The following is a 26,545-nucleotide window of genomic DNA, read 5'->3' as shown; positions in this document are numbered from 1 at the left end:
ATACACCCTCTTAGTTAGTCTTTCATTCTCCATACTCTTCGCATGTCCAAACCACCTCAGTGCATTTCTCCTAATCTTCTCAATCACATTCACATCCACCCCACAACGTTCCTTCACTTCTTCATTCGTCAACCTGTCCCACCATGTCACTCCACATGCTCCTCTCAAGTAACTCATTTCCACTGCTCCCACTCTTGACTTGTTCCCCTCTTGCAAGGTCCACACCTCGCTTCCATACATCAGGGTAGGGATCACAATACTATCATGCAGTGACTTCTTAACTTCCATACTCACCTCCCTATTTCTCATCACTGCTTTCAGTGAACCAACAACCTTCCTTCCCTGCTGTACTCTTTCACGCACTTCATCCCCCAAAGTTCCATCCTTACTCATGACACTACCCAAGTACTTGAATATATACATATATATATATATATATATATATATATATATATATATATATACACCTCTTCAGTCCTTCCTTCCATCTCATCCTCAGCCTACCCCATCCCCTTCCACCTCACCTACACTCTGCTAGTCAGTGTCTCTTCTCCATTCCCTCCAAATGGCCAGACCTTCTCAAGGTATTTCTCATAATACTTTCCATCACATGATACATTGCATAATAATTACCTTAAGCCATGCAAAGGAAGGCATGTTGCCTCGTGTTGTGGCCCCGTGTAGATAGATTAGTATGTAGTCCTCTGCAATTAACTGGTCTAGTGTTGTCAGCACATACCTGTACAAGTAATATATAAGTTTCATATACCTTTGTGCCATTAATGTATTAGGTGGTCCATCTATTGTGCTCTCCAGTCTTGTCTGTTGCAGGAAGGACTGTCTACTAATGTGAGGAACAAAGTCATTTTGGCTGCCTCATGAAATTATTAATTAACTGTACAGTCAGTGAACATAATAGAATAAACAGTAAAAGGCATGAAAAAGGCTATGGGAAGTAGAAAATGATGCAGGGTATGCACTATACTATTTTTACTATAACATGGCTCAGATTTTTGTCCTTTAGTGGCTTATTTCATGTTGCTAGTGGGAGAAAAAGACAATACTACACCTGAACATCCTTTTCATAGCATATCTTTATAGGTGACATCATATTCTAGTGTTAATTTATTGTTACAACTCATCATTAATGATGTTGACATGGTAGTTTTAGGCCAAGTTAGAGTTAAAAGGATATAGTATTGCTGACTGAGCTGTCCCAGCAACACATGAACTATGGTTGCATAATACATGGATCACCCTTGATAAGTTTCACTTATATATTTTATTAAGACTTTATACAAGTTTCATATACTGTACTTGTATTTCCATTGTGTAAGTTAGCAGTACCAGTCATATAAAAGTAGCTGATACTTTATTTATATTTCCATATAAATCACTGTTCCAGCATTAGGCCTACATTATTTTAAAATACAGTAATTTCATTCAAGCTGGAAGAAAACTTACATGAAGAGGTTGTCCATGACATAATCATAGTCTTTGCGTGACCTGTCAGGGAGGAAGCAGGCAGAAAAGACGATGATGGCCTCATTAGCCCCTGAATAGTAACCCCCGTGGCTCAACACTTTTTTGTACAGCTCAATCACCTGCAACATTATCATCACCATCATCATCATCATCATCATCCCAACCTCTTTTCCCATACAAGGGTGGGGTGAGGTAGGGTTAAGAGAGCAATAAAAAACACTAATAAACTAGAGGGAGAACTATCTAATTTCTGCCTAGTTAACTAGGCTGCACTCTCATTCACTCACCATTCATGCTCCTGGGATTCTGACTCCACCTTGCAGTCACAATCCTTACAGAGAGAGTGATGGCCTTGGGAGAGGGGGGGAGAACCAACACATCATCCATTTTGGGATGAGATACCCTAGAAAATATGAGTATGAAACGTATTGAAGACGAGGAAAATTTATATAATTAATGCTGAACGTAAGAAAGCTAAAGATAGCGACATACAGTTAACAAATTAGAAAACTGCCAAATTTCACAACATCAAAAGCAGTGTTTTGGTGATGAGACTTACGGCAGTGTCTGAGGGGCAGGACTCTCATCGGATGACATGGATTTCTAATTTTGAGCATCCTGTAAGTTTTTTAAAATTTGCCTCCATTTGCTGTGACAGATAATGATGCATTCTAGAAGATGTGGCAGCACATACAAGAGAGTTTGCTGTATATGCACAATATATTGTATATATATATATATATATATATATATATATATATATATATATATATATATATATATACAGAGAGAGAGAGAGAGAGGGAGAGAGAGAGAGGAAGTGAGGAGTGTGTGCTGCAGCACAAGCTATTGATTTGTGATATGGTGTTTAAAGAACAAGTGATGAAAAAGAGGACTTATGTACCTAGGAGGAAAATATGGAAGCTGGAAAATCAAGTAGTAAGGGATGTCTTCTATAGCGAGATGAGGAGAGTGGTGGCTGAACAAGGAGTCGTAGACCGAGGCGTTAATGAACAGTACAGAGCCCTTAAGAACAATCTCTTGAGAGTTACTGATGTAATGTGTGGTTGGGCAAGAGGACCACCAAGACATAAAGTAGCTTGGTGGTGGGATGAGGGTGTAGAAGCTGCAATTAAGATGAAAAGACTTTTCTGGGAATGGAAGAAGGATGGTAGCAAGGAGGAATACTTGGCTGCCAAGCGTAGGGCTAGAAGAGAGGTATACAGGGTGAAGTCTGAGTCACAGAGACTTTTTCTTGATAACCTAAACCAAGGGTCTATCATTAATTTTAGTATTTGCCCCAAGTAACTGTACTCCTTGACTACTTCAAGAATTTCTTCTGGTATACTGATGATGCTCTTTGGTATGTGAAGATTACACATTACAGTAGTTTTAGTCCAGTTCATCTTTAGCCCTACTTTGAGCCTTTCTCTGTTCGGGTCATTTAACGTTTCTTGCAATAAATGTACCATCATGCAATCCCATTTTGCCCATATAAAAAGGAGTCCTGAGGCCCAGGCAAAGGCTACCCATTCCTAATATTTATAGGCAATGGTGACCAGCCCCACTTTCCCGTGAGTGGCATTGTGCAAGCAAAGAGCCCCCAACTTCCTCCTCAGATGAAACCCATAGAGGCTCCATCTGGTCACAGTGCCTTAACCCACTAAACCACCAAAAACCATTTGGTTATACAGATATACTGACTGAAAGTATCCAAGCAGATGTTGCTCATAAAGGTGTACAGTACGTACTATGGGTGGATGGGGTTTACTGCTCACACAATACCATTCTGGGACAATAGATTGGTCATTCTCACTTCAAAAATCAGGAATTAAGTAGACCAACCCAGGGTCCCTATGTTCCTGGTGGGGCAATAAAAGATTGGATGATGGATAAATGATGATGTACTGACCTTCATGTCAATCCTCCGTTCAATTCCAGATATGACAACTGATCGCCATGACCGTTCCTCACTGGTTTCCTGCACTGCTGTGTACTCAGGTAGTGGCTCTATCCTTGGCTGAGGACCCAGACCTGAATCAAGATAGAAGGGTCTTGTTATCTATTCTTTTTTTTTTTTTTTTTTGAGAAGGGATGTCTTCATGTTGTGTCACTGATATAACCAGGCAACTCCACTGCCTGATAATACTAATGCCCCTGAACTCTCATCCTATCCCCTGAAAAGAGGTTGATGGACTGCAGGGGAAGGACAATGTACACCTGCAGTCCACTGGGTTCATGTTTCAGATGAGCATGATGGCACAACAACAGCATTTTTTTTTTTTTTTTTTTTTTTTTTTCCCCCTCAAATAAAGCCACTGTAAGTTACAGAAAGATTGAGTGTTAAAGTTCTTTTGTCACCTGTAAAGCTCACTTGCTAATTTCCCTGTTTCGGTAGTAGATGGATGGCTACCATCAACTCGGGAGATACTACCATGAGAGTGGTATGTGATTACAAGCTCTGTAACAAGGCACATAATCATCACTCTCAGGCATGAAACTCTGACAAATTGTTAGAGTCCAGGATGAGACATTTATATTGTTACAAAGCTTACCGAACATCTCTGATATCTTTTTTCAGCAGTTATCAGCAACTGTAGGAAAGTAATTAGCTAGTTTTGGCACTTAATTTAGTTGCCAGTTCATATAAAACATAAGTAATACCCTGATCAACCCTGTATAGTATGACGATTCCACAAGAGTAAACATGGCATCATTTTGCTTGTGCAAGCAATGTTGGGTCTGGTTAGTACTTGGATGGGTGACCGCCTGGGAACACCAGATGCTGTTGGCATCCCTACGTGTCAAGTGGGGTTGGTGGAGGATTAGTGCCCCTCCCTGTAAAACAATTAACTCTAAGCCCTTGGTCACCCCCGTTTGGGATACATGGCGTCTGGCAATGAATGAATGATGTACCTTATATATCCTACTGGCTGCATGGAAAAAACTGTGATATTATGGAACTTATCACTGTAGTGCATTTATTTTAGGTGAATAACCAAGGGGACGCATTCCTGCCTAATAACTATAGATTCATGAAATTCATGCAAGGTCACATGCTATAAAACTACTTCAAAGAAACTTGGATTTTCATACAAAATCCATAATGTCTACCCAAATGAGCAGTTAGCTGTAATTTGCAAGTCATGTGCAGTCTCAGCATAAATAATGCTTTCCCATGTGGAGTGGATGTGGAGATGTTCGTTTCGTTTCGTTTTTAAAGGCTCCAACATGCTTGCATGTGTCGGCCTTGGTCACCTAATGGCGGCTCTCCATGCTGCACGATCCATTGCAGCCTCCCTGTTCAGTCCCTTAACCCTAAGGTCACACTTAATGACCTCGTCCCATGTCTTTCTCGGTCTACCCCTCACAACCCCACCCCCAATATTAACACTTCTCACCTTCCTCACCCAACTATCATCCCCCATCCTCTCCACATGTCCAAACCACCTCAATCTACCTCTCCTCATCACAACACCAATACAGTCCAGTCCCATCCTACCTCTCAACTCTTCCATTGTAAACCCAGCCCCTCCAGGCCTTGGACGCAGGGACGCACTGCACATCCACCTAATCACTGTCATTTCTGTACGTCTGAGCCGGCGAATGTCTTCCTCCTTCACTGCCCAGGTCTCACTGCCATACAGCATTACACTCCTAACACACGCTGCATACAAAGACCCCTTAGCACGTAGGGAGAGCCCCCTCAATGTCAGGAGAGGCAAGAGCTCCCTGAACTTCTTCCAACCACTTCTCACCCTAGCCACAGAGCTAGCTCCAGCCCCACCTCCAGCACACAACATGTCTCCTAAATAACAAAACTCTTCCACACACTCAAGAGATTCACCAGCAAGTTCAATTCTTTCACGTCTGACGATCTCCACCTGCTCACCCCGGCATGCCGTACACATAAAATCAGCATTATCTCGCAGTCTACCTCTGATACCAGCACATCTCTTATGCACCCATTTATCACACACACCGCACAAGATGGAATTACTTCCCACGCCCTTGTGGCAAACTGCACATGGCCACTCTCCCTCGTCTTTGACAGTACTGCCACCAACCCTAGATATCATCACTTTTGTTTTATCTGCATTTACCCTTAAACCCTTTTGCCCCATATCATCTCTCCACTTCCTAAACCTTTCCTCCGCCTCCCTTTCATTCTCTGCAATCAACACCAAATCATCAGCATACAACAACTCCCATGGGAGTCCGTTTCTAAAGTCACGTGAAAGGGCTTCAAGTACCATGATAAACAACATGGGACTCAAGACTGACCCCTGATGCACACCAACATTCACGGAAAACTCATCACTCAAATCTCCATTCACTCTCACCTGGGTGTGAGCACCCACATACATGGCCATAACCACCCTAACCAGCCACTCCTCCAAGCCAAGCTTTCTCATTGCCCACTTCACCACCTCTCTAGGGACTCTGTCAAAGGCCTTTTCCAAATCAACAAAAACAAAATAAAGATCCCTTCTCCTACCAATATATTTTTCCTGAAGCTGTCGAACAATGAATATGGCATCAGTGGTCCCCCTACCTGGCATAAACCCAAACTGCATCTCATCAATATTCACTCTTTCTCTAATCATACCTTCTAAAACTCTCTCCATTACCTTCATTATCTGATCTAAAAGCTTTATACCTCTATAATTCCCTCTTTCCAGGGCATCACCCTTCCCTTTATACACATTTACAATTACACTCTTCAGCCAATCATCTGGGACAACACACTCATAAATAATCCTATTTATCAGGTCAGTGACTAAACTCACCCCTATATCGCCTGAGGCCTTCAACATTTCGGCAGTCAACCCAGACACACCTGCTGCCTTCCCCACCCTCATCCTGCCTATTGCCTCACTCACAGTAGCAGTATCAATCAAAGGCCAAGGGCCAGACACTGGATCTGCTGGCTCCAAACCTTCCCTGTCCCAGTCAAACTCCTCATTCAACAACCGGTTATAATGCTCTCTCCATGCATCTTTAATATCCTCACTGTTCACCACTACCCTTCCTTCATCATTCTTCACACACTGCTCACCTATGATATCCCGATTATCCCTCTTCACCTGACCTGCCACCCTAAATATATTTTTCCTTTCCCCATGATTTAGGTTATCAAGTAATTGTCTCTGTGACTCAGACTTTGCCCTGTATACCTCTCTCCTAACCCTACGCTTGGCAGCCAAATATTCCTCTTTGCTACCACCCTTCTTCCATTCCCGGAAAAGCCTTCTTTTCTCCTTAATTGCAGCTTCTACACCCTCATCCCACCACCAAGTTACTTTATGTCTTGGTGGTCCTCTTGTCCAGCCGCATGTTACATCAGTAACTCTCAAGAAATTGTTCTTGAGAGCTCTGTACTGTTCATTAATGCCTCTGTCTACAGCTCCCTGTTCAGCCACCACTCTCCTCAACTCGCTATAGAAGGCATCCCTTACTACTTGGTTTTTCAGCTTCCATATTTTCCTCCTAGGTACATAAGTCCTCTTTTTCATCATTTGTTCTTTAAGCACCATATCACAAATCAATAGTTTGTGCTGCTGCACACACTCCTCACTTCCTATAACTTTAACATCCCTCACTAACCTCCTATCGGCCCTCCTAACCAGAAAATAATCTATCTGACTGCTATTTCCCCCAGACTCATACGTAATTAACCTACTGTCTCTTTTCCTAAAATATGTGTTGCACACAATCATGTCCGTTGCCTCCCCAAACTCGAGTATCCTTTCCCCTTCTGCATTCCTTAGACCATATGCACATCCCCCATGCACTCCTTCATAACCTTGGGCTGCTTCACCTACATGACCATTTAAGTCCCCTCCCAAAATCACTATCTCCACTAATCACTAATCCACTAAAACAACTGGAAAAAATTCAGAGCAAAGCTATAAGAATAATTAATAATCCTGAAATTATAAATTAACTACCTCTATTACAAGTAAGACAAAGTATTGCCTCCCTTGAATTATTTTACAGATACTTTTATGGCAAATTCTCAGACAAAGGTGCATCCATTGTGCCACCTCTCCAAACATTCCCCTGTGCTACATGGGCATCTGGTAGCACCATGACTTGACTGTCACACTGCCATATTGTAGAACTTCTGCATATCAGAATTCCTTTATTCTCCAAACTACTTCTCTCTGGAACTTGATTCCCCAGATTTTTCCCCAAAACTTCAGCCTTCAGCAGTTTAAGTCAAACTGTTGCAGAGTTTTTATGAATGGAGGATACCTGTAATTTGGTGTATGATATTTTGTTTTGTTTGGTTTTTCCTTCCTCTGTTGGTCTTTAGTTTAGAAAAAAAAAAAAAAGGACAAGAACCCAGTAAATTGCAGGTTGAAGTTGCCCTTGCATTCAATCATCCTCCTTTCAGGGGATAGGAAGACTGGGAGGGCTTGTATAACTGGGCAGTAGTATCACCCCATTACACTGGTGTCACCTTGTGAAGTCATCCCTATCCAGAACCATGCAACCTTTTGATACAGCCAGACCAATTGTCAGTCAGCAATACTCACACTCCATGATGGATTTCACCATGGGTGTCTGGAGAGGGGGGCAAGGGGGGGCAGTTGCCCCACCTTAGAATTCCAAAGTGTGTCTGGAACTTTTCCGGACGTCACGTATATTTTCGTTCCTTTGAGTTATAGCACATCAGCATATGAAGACTTTTCGCCTGCAATTTAAGTACATCTTGATACTATATTTTATAGTGAATTATATGTTCGGTCGGCACATATATGTATAATTTCTTTTATTTTGCCCCCCTTACAAAAAATCCTGCAGATGCCCCTGGATTTCACAGTTCATCCAGTGTATCTGTGTCAACACGGGTGAGCACATTGGTGAACTCGCCACATGAAAGCATCTGTGTATCATCTTCATCACTGTCACATAGGTTCTTTTCATGTAACCTTTTGTTGTAACCAAACAGCTCTTAGCAATACTTACATTCCATAATGGATTCCTGCCGTACATCTAGTGTGTCTGCATCATCAATGAACTTGTCTTGTGAAAGCACCTGTGCGTGATTGTCATTATTTCATATAACCCTTTGATATATTCAGACCAGGTGATGACATAATTATGGAGGTATGCAAAATGTAGGAGGACTGCTTGATGTAACAGAATGGGTTAAGGTAAGCCTGTGCCCATGGTCAGACACGATGAAATGGCTGTTAATCCTTTGCCCAGAGTTAACACATAAAGAAAAAGAGAAAAAAACTCACGCTCCATGATGGATTCCTCTAGTTCATCCGGTGTGTCTATGTCATCTGGCGTAAGCATATCAGTGAACTCATCATGTGAGAGCATCTGTGCGTCATCGTCGTCGTCGTCATCATCGTCATTGGTGTGTTGGCTGAGGGAGGAGAGGGAGTGTTGGTCGTCCTCCACTGCCACTGTCAGAAGCTCCTCTGTCACTGTCAAACGTTTCTTCCGGGTCACCTCCAAGCTTGACGGACGCTCTGTAGAAGAGATGCTCAAAAATAAGAAACTGGGAGTGAGATTCTTGAACATAACTGTATTTATGATCAAGGCCCTGTTATAACTGTGATATGTATTCCCAGGAAGGACAAAGAAAGGACAGTACAGTGTCTTCCCATGTCTCTTGTTCTTCCCAGAAAAAGAAATCTTGGTTATGAGAGATATTATCGTAGGTTAATATATATATTTTTTGAGGGAAGAACAAGAAACGGGCAGTAAAGAATCTCTCATATCTCTGGTTCTTCCTGTAAAATACATATAAGTTATAACAGGGAATCGATTGCAAATGTGTTTGAGAATCCCACCTTGGGATTGGATTCATAAATACACATAGCCCCGTATTCTCTTTGGTTAAGTAGGCCCCCCTAGATTTTATCTGTGTGTCTGATATAATGTACCATTGTATCTCTGTTTCTAATATACTGTTGATATATACAGTTAACTTTTGTGGTAGATGGGGGGGACAATCATCCTGTCACTCAGTGTAGGGATGCCCTATGGTCTCTACACTGAGTGACAAGCCTAAAGGTTTCCTGTACCCTGGAAACCATTTACTACACTGGGTGGCAACCATATAACTGGGGTTTTTTGGCAAGGTTAAGTATACCCCAGATTCCCCTATCAAAAATCACTTAATCATGGCAAATGTTTTGGAGAGCCTCAGAGGACCCAATATCAGCCAAGGACCCCAACCAAATGGACAGGTTTCATGGCCATGTGGAATGTGAGAGGTGTGAATCAGGACAGCAAGAGGGCGGAAGTGGTGAATGTGTTCAAGAGTGCGAGATATGCCATGATGACACTGTGTGAAACAAAGATGAAAGGGTGTGCAGTGGAGGAGTGGGAGGGTGTAAAGTGTGTGAGGTCAGGCATGAATGGGTGAGGAAGATGCAAGGAAGGAGTTGCTTTGTTGATGAATGAGGTGTGGCAGAATGGAATGAGAGATTACAAATGTGTCACCTTGAGATGTATGTATGTCATGTTCAAGTTTGAGAAGGTGAAAGTGGCTGCCACTGTGATTCTAGCATATGCACAGTGTGATGACAGGAGTGAGAGAGAGAAAGACAGGTTTTGGAATGAGCTGGATGAAGCAGTGGGAGAAATGCCTAGGAGCTAGAAAGTGATTGTAATGGGCAATATGAATGGAAGAGTAGGCACTGGTCCTGAGGATGACATAATGGGTTGTAATGGAGTACCAGGAGAAATTGATAACGGGAAGCAACTGAAGGATATATGTCAGGAAAGGAGGTCCTGCATTTGTAACTCGTATTTCAAACACAGAGATGCACATAAATATACATGGTATAGAGGGAATGGGGATCAAGTTGAATGAAGCCTGATTGATTATGTGCTTGTGGAGGTCGATGCTGGGAATGGTTGCTGATACGAAGGCAGTAAGAGGACGATGTGGTCTGTCAGATCATATGATTGTGGTATGCAAGATCAAGCTGAAAGGAGTGAGGTGGACCAGGAGAGAGAGGAGCAGTCAGGGAGAAAGTCTGAAAGTCGAGAATCTGAGGATCACAGAAATGGATGAATACAGGACCAAAGTAGGGGAGGAGTTAGAATCAGTATATTGGAATGAAATGGATCTGGACAGCCTGTAGAATGCATATAGGGATTGCTTAGTTAGGAATGCTGAAGTGGTGTGTGGTGTGGCAAGAGTAACAACAAAGAAGAAAGGTACGGCATGGTGACGTGAAGAGATTAAGAGAGCGGTGAAGGAAAAGAGAACGAAGTGGCTGGAGTGGTTAAAGGACAGGGGTTCAATTGAAATAAGAACTGAATATATTGAGTGCAAGAAGCACGTAAAGAGACTAGTGAAGAGGAAAAGGAGATAAATGATGATCAAGGAAGAAAAATGAATGCAAATTGCTCTGAAAATAGAAAGTTATACTGGAAAGAGGTGCATAAATGTAGAAGTGACAGTGGAAAGAAATGTGAAAGAGTGAAGGCCGTAAGTGGTAGATTTTTAACCCATGGGGATGAAGTAGGGACAAGAGGGAGAGAATATTTTGAAAGCTTGGTGAATAAATATAGAGAGAGCAGAGCCACTGTAAACATGATTGAGGATGCGCAGAGGAATGCAGTGATAGGAAACGTGACACTTGCACAGGTGAAGAATGCTGTGAAGTGGCTGAAACATGGGAAAGTAGCTGAGGTGTATGCAAAGATAATTAAGTGTAGTGGAGAGAGCAGAATGAAGTGCTTTTTGGAGATATGTAAGAAGGCATGGATGAGTGAAACTGTGCCAGCAGATTGGAAAAAGGCTGTGATTGTACACCGGCAGTTGAGCAAAGTGGGTACGAGGATTATTGTGGCATAAGTTTATTAAGTGTGGTAGGGAAGGTATTTGGAAGAATTATTATAGAGAAAGTAAGAAAGATATCAGAAGTCCTAGTGAGTGGTGAACAGGGTGGCTTTAGGAGTGCCAGAGAATGTGTGGATCAAATATTTGCAGTGAGACAAATAGTGGAGAAGGCTTGTGAGGACTTTAAGGTGTTTATGGCATTCAAGGATCTGGAAAAAGCATACAGCAAAGTAGATAGAGAAGGATTATGGAAGATTTTGCACATGTATGATGTAGTTGGGAAACTGCTAGGTGCCATCAAGAGTTTTTATGACAGCAATGAAGCATGTGTAAGGGTAAATGGGCATCTAAGTGAATGGTTCATGATCGGTGTGGGTGTGTGACAAGGTTGTGTGATGTCCCCATGGTTGTTCAGTATATATATGGATGGGGTGATGAGAGAAGTAAAAACATGAGTAATGGAGAGAGGGATGGCATTGGTACTGAATGGTGATGGATGGAATATCTCAAATTTGTTGTATGCTGATGATGGAGTACTACTTGCAAATACTGGACAAGAACTTAGTAGACTAGTGCAGAGTTTTGCAGATGTCTGTGACTGTCGTGCCTTGAAAGTAAATGTAGAAAAGAGTAAAGTGATGGTTATTGAGAAAGAAGGTGACTCCCAGTGTGATGTTACAGTGAATGGAGAAAGACTGCAATTGGTGAGAGAGTTCAAGTACCTGGGTACAGTGATAGAAAAGAGAGGAAAATGTGCAAAAAAAGTGGAAAGTCAAGTGACACAAGGAAGTAAAGAAGCTGGTGCTATTAAGACCTTGATAACAAACAGAGGCTTGAGTGTTGCAGCTGTGCGAGGCTAACATGAAGAAGTGTTCGTGCCAACTTTAACATATGGATGTGAGAGTATGGTGTGGCATGAAAATGAAAAGTCAAGAGTGAGAGCAGTAGAGATGGGACTGCTGAGGATTGTATGTGGAGTACAGAGAGTGGATAGGATACAAAATAATGATTCGTGAACAATGTGGAGTGAGGAAGTCTGTGGACACCAGAGTCAGAGAGAGTGCACTGAGATGGTATGGTCATATGGAGAGAATGGATAACAATAGAGTGGTGCAAAAGGTATATCTGAGCAAATTTGATGAAGGGAGGAGGCGAGGTAGGCCAAGGAGAAGGTGGAGGGGTATGGTGGATGAGTGTGTGGGGAAGAAAGGTATGGAAGTCAGTGAGGCTAGGTAACTGACAGGAGATCGAGCTGGCTTGATGAATGTTGTGAGAAGAAGCTCATGATCAGGGATTTGGCACCCCTTTTTAACGTGACAGCATCCAGAGTGATTATATTGGATACGTTTATGTGAAACTACAGAGTGTGGTGAATGTTTTTAACGTATCAGATAGATCCAGGATTCTGGAGGCTTGAATGATGAGTGAATGGAAGCATGGACCATTGTACTGGGCAAATTTGGGCTGTCTAGACATTGCTGCTCCTCACCCTGCCCTAGTATGGGAAAAGAGGTCTGGATGATACTGACTTTCAGTTATCTGCCATCACAATATATGGCTGAAGGCAGTATCTGGCGCTGCTGGCTCAGCTCTGTTAAAGCAATATCATTCATGGGAAAGTTTTTAGGATAGAGGGTCGACAGGGATAGTAACACAGTATCCTGCTCAACGCTGAATGTCGAGCCGATGGAGGGTATTATGCAATATCTGGTGTTTCACTTTATTTGGCATAGGGCTTGGCTGAATTATGTGGGATAACTGAAAGTTTACTGTACACATTTACAGTCACACTCTTCAGCCAGTCATCTGGAACAACACACTGATATATAATTGAGTTTTTCAAATCAGCAACTAAACCCACTCATATATATCTCCTGAGGCCTTCAGCTTTTCAGCAGTAAATCCAGAAACACCCACCACCTTCCCCAACTGCATATTGCCTATCGCTCTGCTCCCAGTATCAGCATCGATCAAAGTTCAAGGGCCAAACTTTGGATCTGTTGACTCTAAACTTTCCCTGTTCCAGTCAGACTCCTCATTCAGCAAACAGTTATAATGCTCTCTCCAGGGATCTTTAATATCTTCACTGTCTACCATTACCATTTTTTCATCATTCTTCATATACTGCTTACCTATGATATCCCTGTTTTCCTTTTTTGTCTGATTTTCTACCTTAAATACCACGTTCTTCCTTTTCAGATGAATAATGTTGGCAGTGATGATGATGATGATGATGATGATGATGATGGTCCTTTATGTATTATAAGTTGATGATGATGATGATGGTGGTGGTGGATCCTTGATGCTTCCTAAGTTTATAGTGATGATGATGACAATGAGAGTGATGATGTTGATGAAGATTCTTTACATATCCTAAGTTGATGATGAGAATAATGATGATCCTTTACCTTTCCTAAGGGTGACCTGGCCGGTTGGGGGTGAGACAACAGCGGTGTAGAGAGAATAATCGTCCTCTGTAGGGGTGACAGGTGGCTGTGAGGTTTCTTCCCTCTCTGCAAGTCGCACTCCCCCACACTCCTCACTGCCAGGCTCCACCAGGTATCGGAGGGTTGTCGGGGAGCTTGGGAAGTCCACTGGGGGTTGACATGAAGGGAAATTGACAGATAGACTGATGCTTTAGTTTACTGGATGAATAAGTAGATTAGACAGATTGGTAGTTAGAATTATTGACTGTTTTTTTACAATTGACTTATATGATCACATGCTTTTATGACTGTAACATTTAGCACATTTTTTTCATTGGTGTTTTTCACTGCTACATTGCCCATTTTTCTCATTATACCTGTATGTTCATTTCCTCACTTATATGATTGCTAGAACACTAAATTCATTAAAAAATCATTTGTTATACAATCCATCCACCCATCCATCATCCAATCCTACATTGCCCCTTGAGGAGTGTAGGAGCCCGGGGCTAGGCAGTTGGTCCTGACATTTAAGATGAGAGTGACCAGCCTCACTCATCCCTGAATGGCACTACATGAGCAATCAACCCCAACCATCCCCTGGATATAAACCTTCACCGCTCAACCCCAATCACCCCTTGGATATAAACCTTCACCGGCTCAATCTGATTGGAGTGCAATAATTACCCACAAAACCACCAGGAGCCAAAATTTGGTTATATGGTTACCACCCAGTGTAGTAAATGATTTCCTGGTGTACAGGAAACCATCTGGCTTGTCACTCAGTGTAGAGTCACCCACAGGCAGAAGGAAGAGGAAAGAATGAAGGAAAGAAAGACAGAAGAAGGAGTGTAAAGTTACCCATAGGCAGAAAGACAAGGAAAGAATGAAGGAATGGAAGACAGAAGAGGATGGAAGGAAAGAAGGATGGAGGAGAGGAAAGGGCAGACACCCAACAGCAGCACTACACTGAGTGAGTGGATGGTGAGCATTCCCACCCACTTTCAAAGATGCATCCCATTCATATAATGATGGCATGCTGTTGATAAATAAGTAGACATTTTGTTGACCACAATAACATTCCTCTGTAGGCATAAATTTATAAAACTGCATTTTTCTTTTCTCCATCCAGTTGACACTACATCAAACTCAGTCTGTAACTTGCTTAACATCATACATGTACCATGTCCACTAACAATTACAGAATATATAGAAGAGTATGTATAATGCATGAATATTATAACCTCTTTCATGTTGTCTCTATATCAGAAAGGGTGTACTCAGGGTGTGTGTGAAGCTGAAGGGTGTATTATTATTATTTGTATTATTATTATTATTATAATTACTGTATTATTATTATTATTCTGTGGTAGGTGGGGGCACTCACCATCCACTCATTCAGTGTAATGCTGCTCGTGGGTGCCAGCCCTTTCCTCTCCTCCTTCCTTCTTTCCATCCTTCCTTTTCTGTCCTTCTTTCTTTCCTCTTCCTTCGGTCTGCGGGTGACTCTACATTGAGTGACAAGCCAAATGATTTCCTGTACACCAGGAAGCCAAATGCTGCACTTGGTGGTAACTATATAACCAGATTATGGCGCCTGTTTTAGTTGGTAATTAAGGCACTCCAATCGGATTGAGCCGATGGAAATTTATATCGAAGGGATGGTTGGGGTTTATTGCTCATGTAATGCAACTCGGGGATGAGTGCGACCTGTCACACTCATCATCAATATCAGGACCAACCTGCCTTGCCCAGGGCTCCTACTCTCCTCGTGGGGCAACGCAGGATTAGATGATGGATGGATGGATGGATGGATGGATGGATTATTATTATTATTGTTATTATTACATGATTGGATGATTGATGGATGGATTATTATTATTATTATCATGATAGAGAAGTTAGCAGGAGAGTGGAAGATAAAAATGGTAGATTGATGGTGGAAAGAGGAGAAAAAGTGAGTAGACGGAGAGAACACTTTAAGGAACTGTTAAACATAGAGAATGAAAGTAATGTGAGTATAAGTGGCTTGGGAGTGGCTGGGAGCAGGAGGTAGGTGAGAAGGGAGGAAGAGATCAGTAGGATGGAAGTAGTGGAAGCAATGAAGTAAGTAAAAATGGGGAAAGCTCTAGGAATTGATGAGGTGTGTGGTGAAATGCTAAAGCATGGGGAAGAGATAGTAGTGAAATGGATATGGAAGATGTGAAGATTGGCTTGGTAGGAAGATAGAATCCTAGAGGATTGTAAGTCATGTATAATTTTTCCCCTGTACAAAGGAAAAGGTGAAAAAGAAGTGTGTATCAATCATAGGGGTATTTGTGTAATAGGAACAGTATATGGTAGGATGCTTACTGACAGAGTTAGAGAAATAACAGAGGAATAAGTTGGAGAAGAAGAGGGAGATTCTAGGAAGGGAAGAGGTTGTGTAAATCAGGTACTCATCCTTAGGTCTTTAGTGGAAAAGTTTCTAGAGAAGGGAAAGAAGTTGTATGCAGCCTTCATGGATTTGGAGAAGGTATATGACAGAATGGATAAACATAGCATGTGGAAAATATTAAAAATATACAGTAAAAGTCCTGCAATCTGAATGACAGGGGACTGAGGGTCTTTTGAACACCTTTTTTTTCTTTTTTTTTTTTTTTTTTTTTTTTAGAGAGGGACCTCAGAAAACATTAGAAATATGTACATGATCATTAAATAAACACTTAATATAATATGGGTCATTGTTTTACTCGCTGGAAATGCATAAAGGTGTAGCTGAATAGTTGCAGGCAGTTATTCCAAGTCCAAGAGCAAGTCCAAGCCAGATAAATCCTTTGATAAAGCCCAGACAAAGCCCAGAGAAAAAATCCACTTGATAAACTTAGTTTTCACTCAGTTCACTAAACAGTAACTTACTGTAATTCACTTAATTTTCACTTAATACACTTATATTTATTACTGCATTTAAAATTATCTGCCAGCTCAAAAAATTTGGAGTATTGGGATATTCAGATTATTGGTGGTTGGATTAAAGGACTTTTACTTAATAGAGTAAATGGGAAGCTGCTGAATGCTGTGAAGAATATGTATGAGGGTGCTAAGGCTGCAGTGCGTGTGGATGGTGAACTGAGTGAATTTTTCTATCTGAATGTTGGATTCAAACAGGGATGTGTCATGACTCCATCATTGTTCAATCTGTATATGGATAGGATTATAAAAGAGATGCAAGGTAGGGCAGTGAATACTGGTGCAGCCCTAATGAGAGAGAGCAGCATTTGGAAACTTCCTGTTCTGTTGTTTGCAGATAATACCGGTACTGTATTGTTAAGAAAAGACAAAGGGGAACTGCAAGGCTTGGTGAAAGAGTTTGGGAAAGCGTATAAGAAATGGAATCTAAAGGTGAACATAGGGAAAAGTAAAGTTATGGTCTTGGAGAGAAATGAAGTCACTGAATGGTCTGTGAGGTTGGATGATGTGGAAATGGAAAATGTGAGTCTGTTTAAGTACAGTACTTGGGTAGTGTGATGAGTAACGGTGGAAGTTTGGAGGATGAAGTGCTTCAAAGGGTACAACAGGGAAGAAAGGTTGCTGGTGCTTTGAAAACGGTGATAAAAAATAGAGAAGTGAGCATGGAAGTAAAAAAGCCGCTCCATGAGAGTATTGTGAAACCTGCTGTAACATATGGAAGCAAAGCTTGTGCCTTGTTGGAAGGACACAAGTCAAGTGTGACAGCAGTGGAAATGAGTTATTTGAGAGGAGCATGTGGAGTTACATGGAGAGACAGACAAATGAGGAAGTGAAGAAGCATTGTGGTGTGGATGTGTATGTGACAGAAAGGATTAGGAGAAATACACTGGCCATGTGGAAACAATGGAGAGTGAGAGACTAATGAGGAGAGTGTATGTGAGTGAGGTGGAGGAGGGGAGAGGGAGGAGGAGGCCAAGAATGAGATGGAGGGATGGAATAGAGAGGTATGTGAGAGGGGTGTGTGAGCTGAGGGGAGGGCAGTGAAATGGCAAGGGACAGGGTGACGTGGAAGTGATTTGTTTGTGGCTACCCTTTACAGGATCAAGGCGACTGGGAGTTGATAGATAGGTAGATAGATTATTATTATTAGTAGTAGTATTAGTATTAGGATTAGTATCAGTATTGTTATTACTATTATTACAGTACAGTAAATGTCCTCTAATACGAATCACATGGAACTGAGGGTCTTTTGATTGTTTTTTTTAGGACTATTAAGAGGGGCCTTTGAAAACATTTCAAATATGTACATGATCTTTAAATAAACACATAAATGATATGAATTATTGTTTTACTCACTGGAAATGCATAGAAGTGTAGATGAATAGATGAAGGCACGTATATCCAAGTCCATGGGCAAGTCCAAACCAGATAAATCCTTAGATATAGCCCAGAAGAATTGGAAAAACACCAGAAAAAATAGAAAATTTTTGCCTTGGCAAATTCTGAATATTGGGATTTTCGGATTATTGGTGGTCGGATTGGAGGACTTTTACTGTATTATTAATATTACTATTTTATCTATCCATCTATCTATCTATTGCCAGATGGCTCAATCCCATAAGGGGTGACCACAAACAAATGGCCTCCATGTCGCCCAGTCCCCCGCCATTTCACTGCCCTCCTCCTAGCTCAAAACCTCCTCTCTCATATACCTCTCCACTCCATCCCTCCATCTCATCCTCAGCTGCCCCCTCCCTCTCTCCCTCTCCCCTTCACTCACATACACTCTCCTCATTAGTCTCTCACTCTCCATCCTCTCCACATGGCCAAACCACCCCAGTGTATTTCTCCTAACGCTCTCTATCACATTCACATCCACACCACAGTGCTCTTTTACTTTCTTATTTGTCAGACTGTCTCTCCATGTAACCTCACATGCTCCTCTCAAATAACTCATTTCCATTGCCATCACTCATGACTTGTGTCCTTCCAACAAGGTCCAAGCTTCACTTCCATATGTTAGAGTTGGCATCACAATACAGTACTATCATGCAGGCACTTTTTTTAAAATATCATACTCAGTTCCCTATTTCTTATCGCTGCTTTCAAAGAACCAGCAACCTCTCTTCCTTGCTGCACCTTTTCAAGCACTTCATCCTCCAGACTCGCACCCTTACTCATCACACTACCCAAGTACTCGTGCTTAAATGCACTCACATTTTCCATTTCCTCGTCATCCTACCTCACTGTACATTCATTGACTTCATTCCTCTTGAAGACCATAAATTTATTCTTTCCTACATTATTATTATGGAGAATGTGAGTACATTCAAGTACTTGGGTAGTGTGATGAATAAGAATGGAACTTTGGGGGATGAAGTATGTGAAAGGGTACAGCAGGGAAGGAAGGTTGTTGGTTCACTGAAAGCAGTGATGAGAAATAGGAAGGTGAGTGTGTAAGTTAAGAAGTCACTGCATGATAGTATTGTGATCCCTACCCTGACGTATGGAAGTGAGGTGTGGACCTTGCAAGAGGGAAACAAGTCAAGAGTGGGAGCAGTGGAAATGAGTTACTTGAGAGGAGCATGTGGAGTGACATGGAGGGACAGATTGATGAATGAAGAAGAGAAGGAACATTGTGGGGTAGATGTGGATGTGGTTGAGAAGATTAGGGGAAATACACTGAGGTGGTTTGGACATGTGGAGAGAATGGAGAGTGAAAGACTAAGAGGGTGTGTGCAGGTGAGGTGGAGGGAGGAAGAGGGAGGGTTAGACCGAGGATGAGGTGGAGGGATGAAGTTGAGAGGTACCGGTATATGAGGGAGGAAGGGATGAGTTGGGGGGAGGGTAGTCCAATGATGGGTGACAGAACGACTTGGAGGCGTTTTGTCTGCGGCCACCCTTTGCGGAATTAGGGCGTCGGGCTATAGATAGATAGATAGATAGATGATATGGGAGGAAATATTGTACTGAACAGCAGAATTATTATGACTCCTATGCCCACAAACGTCAGCTGTGTTTACAGCCACAGCCCTTGCATCTACTTCTTCCCCATCTGACCACTGTCACTCCATCCCTCACTCACCACTCAGCTGTTTTGCAGAAAATAAAATAAATATGTAGGAATTGCAGGCACAGTAATTTTGTCTGGCAAAACAAACATTTATTCCTGTCAACTAGATTTCTCTTCTTTGCCAGAGCAAATGCAATGATGAGTGAGTGCCCTGGGACACCACGTATGCCCCAGCCTCAAAGAGACCCATGATGATGGCTCAACAGGACCTGGTACTCAATAAGGTTAGTTACACCTGTTTGGTTAGTGTGTTACATCTACTCAACCTCTGATCACTCTTTCAGTCATACTCATAGGTGATACGGTGATGGAAAGTAGTCAGATAAGGCATTAAAGGAGGTCTAGGGACCAGTCTAAGGTTCTATCTATTTATCTATAGCCCGACGCCCAAATCCCGCAAAGGGTGGCCGCAGACAAAACACCTCCAAGTCGCTGTCACCCACCATTTGACTACCCTCCCCCCAACTCACTCTCCCCTCCTTCATATACCTCTCAACTCCATCCCTCCACCTCATCCTTGGTCTACCCCTCCCTCTCCCTCCCTGCACCTCACCTACATACACCCTCTTAGTCAGTCTTTCATTCTCCATTCTCTCCACATGTCTAAGGTTGCTGTTGTTACTTTTACAGAGGGGGAAGGGTGTGGGTTCCACTTGGCCTCAAACATAGCCTTATTAAAATCATGTTTTAATTGTCCCGGTATCCCATAAATCATTATCCGATCCACTTTCCATAATTTAACCCCATCGGATAATGGTGGTGTGCTGTACTGGCATTATTCTTAGGCATCAGAGTATTGAATCACCCTGTAGAAACTTGAAGCCTGCTTTTAAATGCAGAACTTGGGGAGGCAGGAGGGAGGGTTGTACCTTACCTGTCATTGGTTCACAGATCGCTGTCTCTGTCTGTCTGTACCTCATAAATGTTCATTTAAAAAAAAGATCAGTATTACTGTCAGGAACTGTGCATTACTTGTCTCTGGCCGACAGATTTCTCTGTTAGGCACGGTGTACTGCGGGTGTGTGATGCTGAGGACAGGAATGAGAATTCAGATGGATGCTGCAGATGATAAGATGTAAAGTTTTGCAAATGGCTGTACACAACCTGTCTGGGAATACATTACCTGTCTCTAACTGTACCTTACCTGTCTCTGGCTCATAGATCTCTGTGTCAGGTAGGGTGTACTCTGGATGTGTGAGGTTGAGAGGTGTGCCCCTGTGTGCGATGGGGGCCTCCGCTCCACTGAGGGCAAACATCTCCTCCTCCTCCTCCATCGCAGCGCCCACCAGGCGCCCATTCTGCTTGAACACAGCATTAATGTCTGCAGCTCACTGAGATGGTTAACCATGCTGAAAATATGGAGAATGACAGACTGACCAGGAGAGGGAATGTCAGTGAGGCAGAGGGTAGGGGGAGTGGCAGACCATGCATGAGATGAAGGAATGGGGTGGAAAGGTATATGAGAGAGGGGATATGAGTTGGAGAGAGAGAGAGCAGCCTCTTGGCAGTAGACAGGGTGACATGGAGATGATTCATTTGTGATTATGTTTTCCATGATTAAGGTGTCTTGCTATAGGCAGATTGATGGTGAATTGTTTAGCAATGAAGATAGTATTAGCATTAGAATAGTTTAAAAGAAAGAAAAAACCTGTCTGACACTATACTGCTTTACTGTACACAACAAGTTCAAGTGTTGTATAAGAAACTTTAATTTCTTACTCCTTATTTTAATTTTTTACTCTTTATTTTGAATATCTGCCAGGAGTAGACTGTAGCACCAGTTGAACAGGGCGGCACTTCTGAGGTGGAGGGCAAGCTTATGCCAGGGAGAGCTGGAGCCCTCATTTCACCAGCCCTCAGGAATTGATCCTTACCATCCCCCTTTGCTGAACATTTTCAGTGCTTTCATTTGCACAGAGAGTAGGCCAGCATATTCTCTTAATACCTGTACCTTCAACTGTCTACACCACACTATATGCATGTAAAATATCACACCTCCTATTTCCATTCCCTTTACTAATGGCCGCTACATTAACATCAGCAAATGAGGTGATATCTCGGATTGCCACCACCGGCAAGGTAGGGCTGGCAGCACAGGGTCCTCCTGGTTGCCATGAAGCGACTGTACCAGCAGCAACTGTTGCAAATTCTGTTCTTGCTTGTCAGCGGAGAAGAGCAGGTGCAGCCTTATTCTTCGCCAGTGTCCGTGCTTTCGGTACCAATTAGAATTCAGTTCATTTTTTCCTACAGTCCATATCCTCTCTAGCCTTGTTCCTCACAGAACCCCAAATTTCTCCCTCTACTGAATTTCCCCATTTTGTTTTCCTGGTTACCATCTCTTCACAAACTTCTGTAACAAGGGTGGCACCTGTTGTTATACCAAATCTGAATGTGCAGTTGACACTGTTTTAAACTTCACCTCAACTAATTTTGATTACTCACTGTGTAAACTAAATTATCTAAATATTACCAAATGTGTCTGTGTAGTCTATCACTCCCCCAATGCTTCTTTAGAACCCAGTGTATTTGACTCCATATCCACACAGCTGAGTAACTTTAACTTTGTCCTTAGCACCAAGATTACCATTTTGGGTGATTTTAACGTACTTAATGTTGAATGGTTATTGCATTCTGCCAGGATTGACGATGCTGGTCTAGAGTGCGAGCCGTTTGCAGAATCATTTAATCTCACACAGTTGGTAAAGCAACTAACCAGAATAACAGATAATCCTGGCCATAATGCCCATCTCTTGGATCTGTTCCAGACAAATAATCCAGATCAATACAGGATAGAAGTACTGTCACCACTTGGATCCTCTGACCACAGTCTCATCAAAGCCTCATTAGTCAGCCCCCCCAGACCTCCCTATTCTGAACCTGTCAAGGTGACCCAATGGCATTGATTATCTTGCTAACATTCCATGGCAGGCTATCTTCTCTAGTGATGTCAATTCTGTCCAGTCCCACATTAATGACTTAATACTGCCTGGTATAGATTTATTCATACCAGGTCAACAGTTAAGTAAAAGATCAAACTCTCCAAAATGGTTTGATAACAACTGTGCCAGAGCAATGGCCCAAAAGTCATTAGCATTTTTTTCTTCTTTTTTTTTTTTAAGTGTCCGACTCTGGGCAGAGGTTCAGGGCCTATTTCTTGGGGGCAGTGGCCTATCCCAAGGCCCAGTAGTCCTCCTACACCTCCACATGTCACCACTTTGGCACTAACACCCACTGTCCATATTGAATACATGCTAGGGCTGTCTCATACAGGACTGGTGTACTGGTATTAGCGGGGGTACTTTTAAGACATGTCGGCGGGTCATCTGGTGGATCAGGAAAGTCTGCTTTTAGGAAATTCAAATCCATAAACTGTTCCCTGCCCCAGCCGGGATTCAATCCTGGGTCCATCAGGACTGCAAGCCGCCTCTCTACCGATTCAGCCACCGCATATAACTCTTACGTGTACGAAAAGTGTTAAGGATATGTATGGTAAAAATGGTTTAATATATGGGACAGTACAAGTTTGACTCATTCCTGTGAAGATACAATTAGGTAAGAACACACACACACACACACACACACACACACACACACACACACAATGTATACATTATCATTACCTCAGTGCAGTCTGTATCACTAAAGTCTTACCTGCATGGGGAACCTGAGAGGGTCTCGAACAGACTGCTGGTAGGAGTAAATAGGAGGTGGGATGGATGTGTGATCTGAGAGGGGAGACTGGTTGGCAAGGGTACCACTGCTGCTGCTGCCACCTTCAGACAAGTCCATGCTCTCTTCACTGCCTGGCTCTCCTGCACCCTCACCCTCCCACCTGAAGAAACGTGAAGCTGTAAGAGTTACTCCCCTCTTTGGAGTGTAGGGATTCAAGACCACGTTATCATAGTCCAAAACATTTAGAGACAGGAGAGAGTAAATGGTAATAGTCAATCCCATGTTGCCCCCTTTAGAATGTATGGGTCTGAGTCTTGGCTACCCTTTTGTATTGTATGATATTGATTACAAAGACATCGACATGCTTGCATTCATCGGCTTCGGTCGCCTAATGACAACTCTAGACACTACTTGATCTCATGCAGCCACTTTGTTGTATGCTTTTTCCAGATCCATGAAAGCCATAAACACCTTATGGTCCTTCTCACAAGTTTTCTTTGTTATCTGTCTCACTGCAAATATTTGATCCACACATCCTCTGCCACTCCTAAAGCCACCCTGTTTATCACTTACTAGGACTTCTGATTTCTCTCTTACTTTCTCTGTAATAATTCTTCCATACACCTTCCCTACCACACTCAGTGAACTTATGCCATGATAATTCATGCACTCACTTCACTCACTGTTATTTTTTTACAGGGGTACAATCACAGCCATTTTCCACTCTGCAGGCACAGTTTCACTCATCCATGCCTTCTTATATATCTCCAACAAGCATTTAATTCCTCTCTCACCACTACACTTAATCATCTCTGCATACACGTCATCAACCCCAGCTGCTTTCCCATTTTTCAGCCGCTTCACAGCACTCTTCACCTGTGCGAGTGTCACGTCTCCTGGCACTGCATTCCTTCTCTGCACACCCCTAAAACCAATCATGTTCACAGCCACTCTGCTCCCTCTATTCCCATTTATCAGGCTTTCAAAATATTCTTTCCATCTGGTCCTTGCTTCATCCCCATGGGTTAATAATCTACCACCTACATCCTTCACACCATCACATTGTCTTTCTTTTTTTCACTTCTACATTCCTGCATCGTTCCAGAAGGAGAGTTAATGAGACAAAAAGCCTTTGACTCCACCTTGTTGAGAAGAGTGTATGTGAGGAGCCTCCCCACACAAGAGAGTTATACTCTACACAGGGGCGAATAAAACATTGTGTGTGTGTGTGTGTGTGTGTGTGTGTGTGTAATACTCACACGTGTGGCCGCTACTCACGTGTCGTTCATCTTCACCTAGAAAGAAAAAAAAGAACAGGTTAGAGATAACTCTCTAAGTACAAACTCATTATGGGATCTGGCTATAGATAGATGGATAGACAATTTTTTGTTGTTTCCTTTTTGTCATTTTTTTGCTTACCTTTTGGGGTTCTCTTTTTATCAACTTTATTTTGCCATTTCCATTTTTCTTGTCTGTCTATTTTGTTTAATTTTCTCTATAAAGGCTCCAACATGCTTGCATGAGTCAGACTTAGTCACTTAATTACAGCTGTCTGTGCTGCTCAGTCCCTGGCAGCCTCCCTATTCAGTCCTTTATCCCAGAGGTCACACTCTATGACCTCATCCCAGGTCTTTTTTTGGTCTGCCTTTCACAACCCTAACCCCATCGTTCATACTTGTCACTTTCTACACCCAGTTGTCATCCCCCATCCTCTCCAGATACCCAGACCATCTCAGTATATCCCTCCTCACCACAACACCAATACACCTTTTATGTTTTCTCTTTATTTCGTATCATATTTTTTTTCTCAATTTTCTTGTCTTATAATAATTTAGCATTGGTTAAGAAGAGGTACATGATTGAATAATAAGGTGAAGGTCTTAGTGTTTTCTTGGTGGTAGGTAGGGGCACCCATCATCCACTCACTCATTGCAGGGATGCCTTATGGTCTCTAAACTGAGTGACAAGCCAAATGGTTTCATGTTCCGAGGAAACCATTTACTGCACTGGGTGGTAACCATATAATCAGGATTTTTGGCCAGGTTAAATGTCCTCCAGATTCCCTATCTAAAATCACTTAATCATGGCAAATGTTTCAGAGAGCCTTAGTGGGCCCAATACCTGCCCAGGACCCCAACCAAATGGGTAGATTCGCGTGGCCATGTGGAATGTGAGAGGTGTGAATGAGGAGAGCAAGAGGGTGGAAGTGGCGAATGTGTTCAGGAGTGCAAGATATTCCTTGATGGCACTGTGTGAAACAAAAATGAAAGGGTGTGAGCTGGAGGAGTGGGAGGGTGTGAAATAAGTAAGATCGGGCATGAATGGGTAAGGAAGATGCAGGGAAGGAGTTGCTTTTTTGATGAATGAAATGTGGCAGAACTGAATAAGAAATTACAAATGTGTCAGCTGGAGATCTATCTATGTCAACTTCAAGTTTCAGTAGGTGAAAGTGGCAGTAATTGTAGCTTATGCACCGTGTGATGACGAGTGAGAGAGAGGAAGACAGGTTTTGGGATGAGCTGGATGAAGCAATGGGAGAAATGCCCAGGAGCTATAAAGTGATCGAAACGGGCGATATGAATAGATGGAACGGGGATCATGTTGAAAGGAGCCTGATTGATTGCGTGCTCGTGGAGAGGTCGATGATGGGAATGGTTGATGATACGAGGGCAGCGAGAGGACGATGTGGAGTTTCTGTCAGATCATATGACAGTGGTATGCAAGATCAAGCTGAAACAAGTGAGGTGGACCAGGTGAGAGAGGAGCAGTCAGGGAGAAAGACTGAATGTCGAGACGCTGAGGATCAAAGAAATGGCAGATGAATACAGGACCAAAGTAGGGGAAGAGTTAGAATAAGTGAATTGGAATGAAATGGATCTAGACAGCTTGTGGAATGCATATAGGGATTGCATAGTTAGGAATGCAAAAGCAGTGTGTGGTGTGGCAAGGGTAACAAACAAACAAGAAAGGTATGGCGTGGTGGTTTGAAAAGGTTAAGAGAGCAGTGGAGGAAAAGAGGAAGAAGTGGCTAGAGAGGTTACAAAACAGGAGTCCAGTTGAAATAAGAACTGAATGTACTGAGAGAAGAAGCACATAAAGAGACTAGTGAAGAGGAAAAAG

The 26,545-nt window shown here is 42.5% G+C and overlaps 1 protein-coding gene across 1 annotated transcript; it reads right to left on the bottom strand.

The window, feature by feature from the left end:
* Window positions 1-633: 633 nt before the first annotated feature.
* Window positions 634-24,719, bottom strand: LOC145389871 (uncharacterized; the record flags this gene model as incomplete). Its single annotated transcript, XM_080264998.1, has 8 exons — window positions 24,704-24,719; window positions 23,405-23,585; window positions 20,898-21,051; window positions 13,714-13,899; window positions 8,739-8,975; window positions 3,398-3,519; window positions 1,465-1,604; window positions 634-739 (listed from the first exon to the last, which is right to left on the bottom strand). Coding segments are annotated over exons 1-8 (1,137 nt in total), but the record flags the coding sequence as incomplete, so codon positions are not given.
* Between the last annotated feature and the right edge of the window lie 1,826 nt (window positions 24,720-26,545).

The sequence above is a fragment of the Coenobita brevimanus genome, unplaced genomic scaffold (assembly GCF_032717465.1).
Source record: "Coenobita brevimanus isolate Jiangsu-jjx unplaced genomic scaffold, ASM3271746v2 jjx.HiC_scaffold_2571, whole genome shotgun sequence".
NCBI lineage: Eukaryota > Metazoa > Arthropoda > Malacostraca > Decapoda > Coenobitidae > Coenobita > Coenobita brevimanus.
The sequence above is the reverse complement of the archived record's forward strand: the minus strand, read 5'-3'. Positions and strand labels throughout refer to the sequence as shown.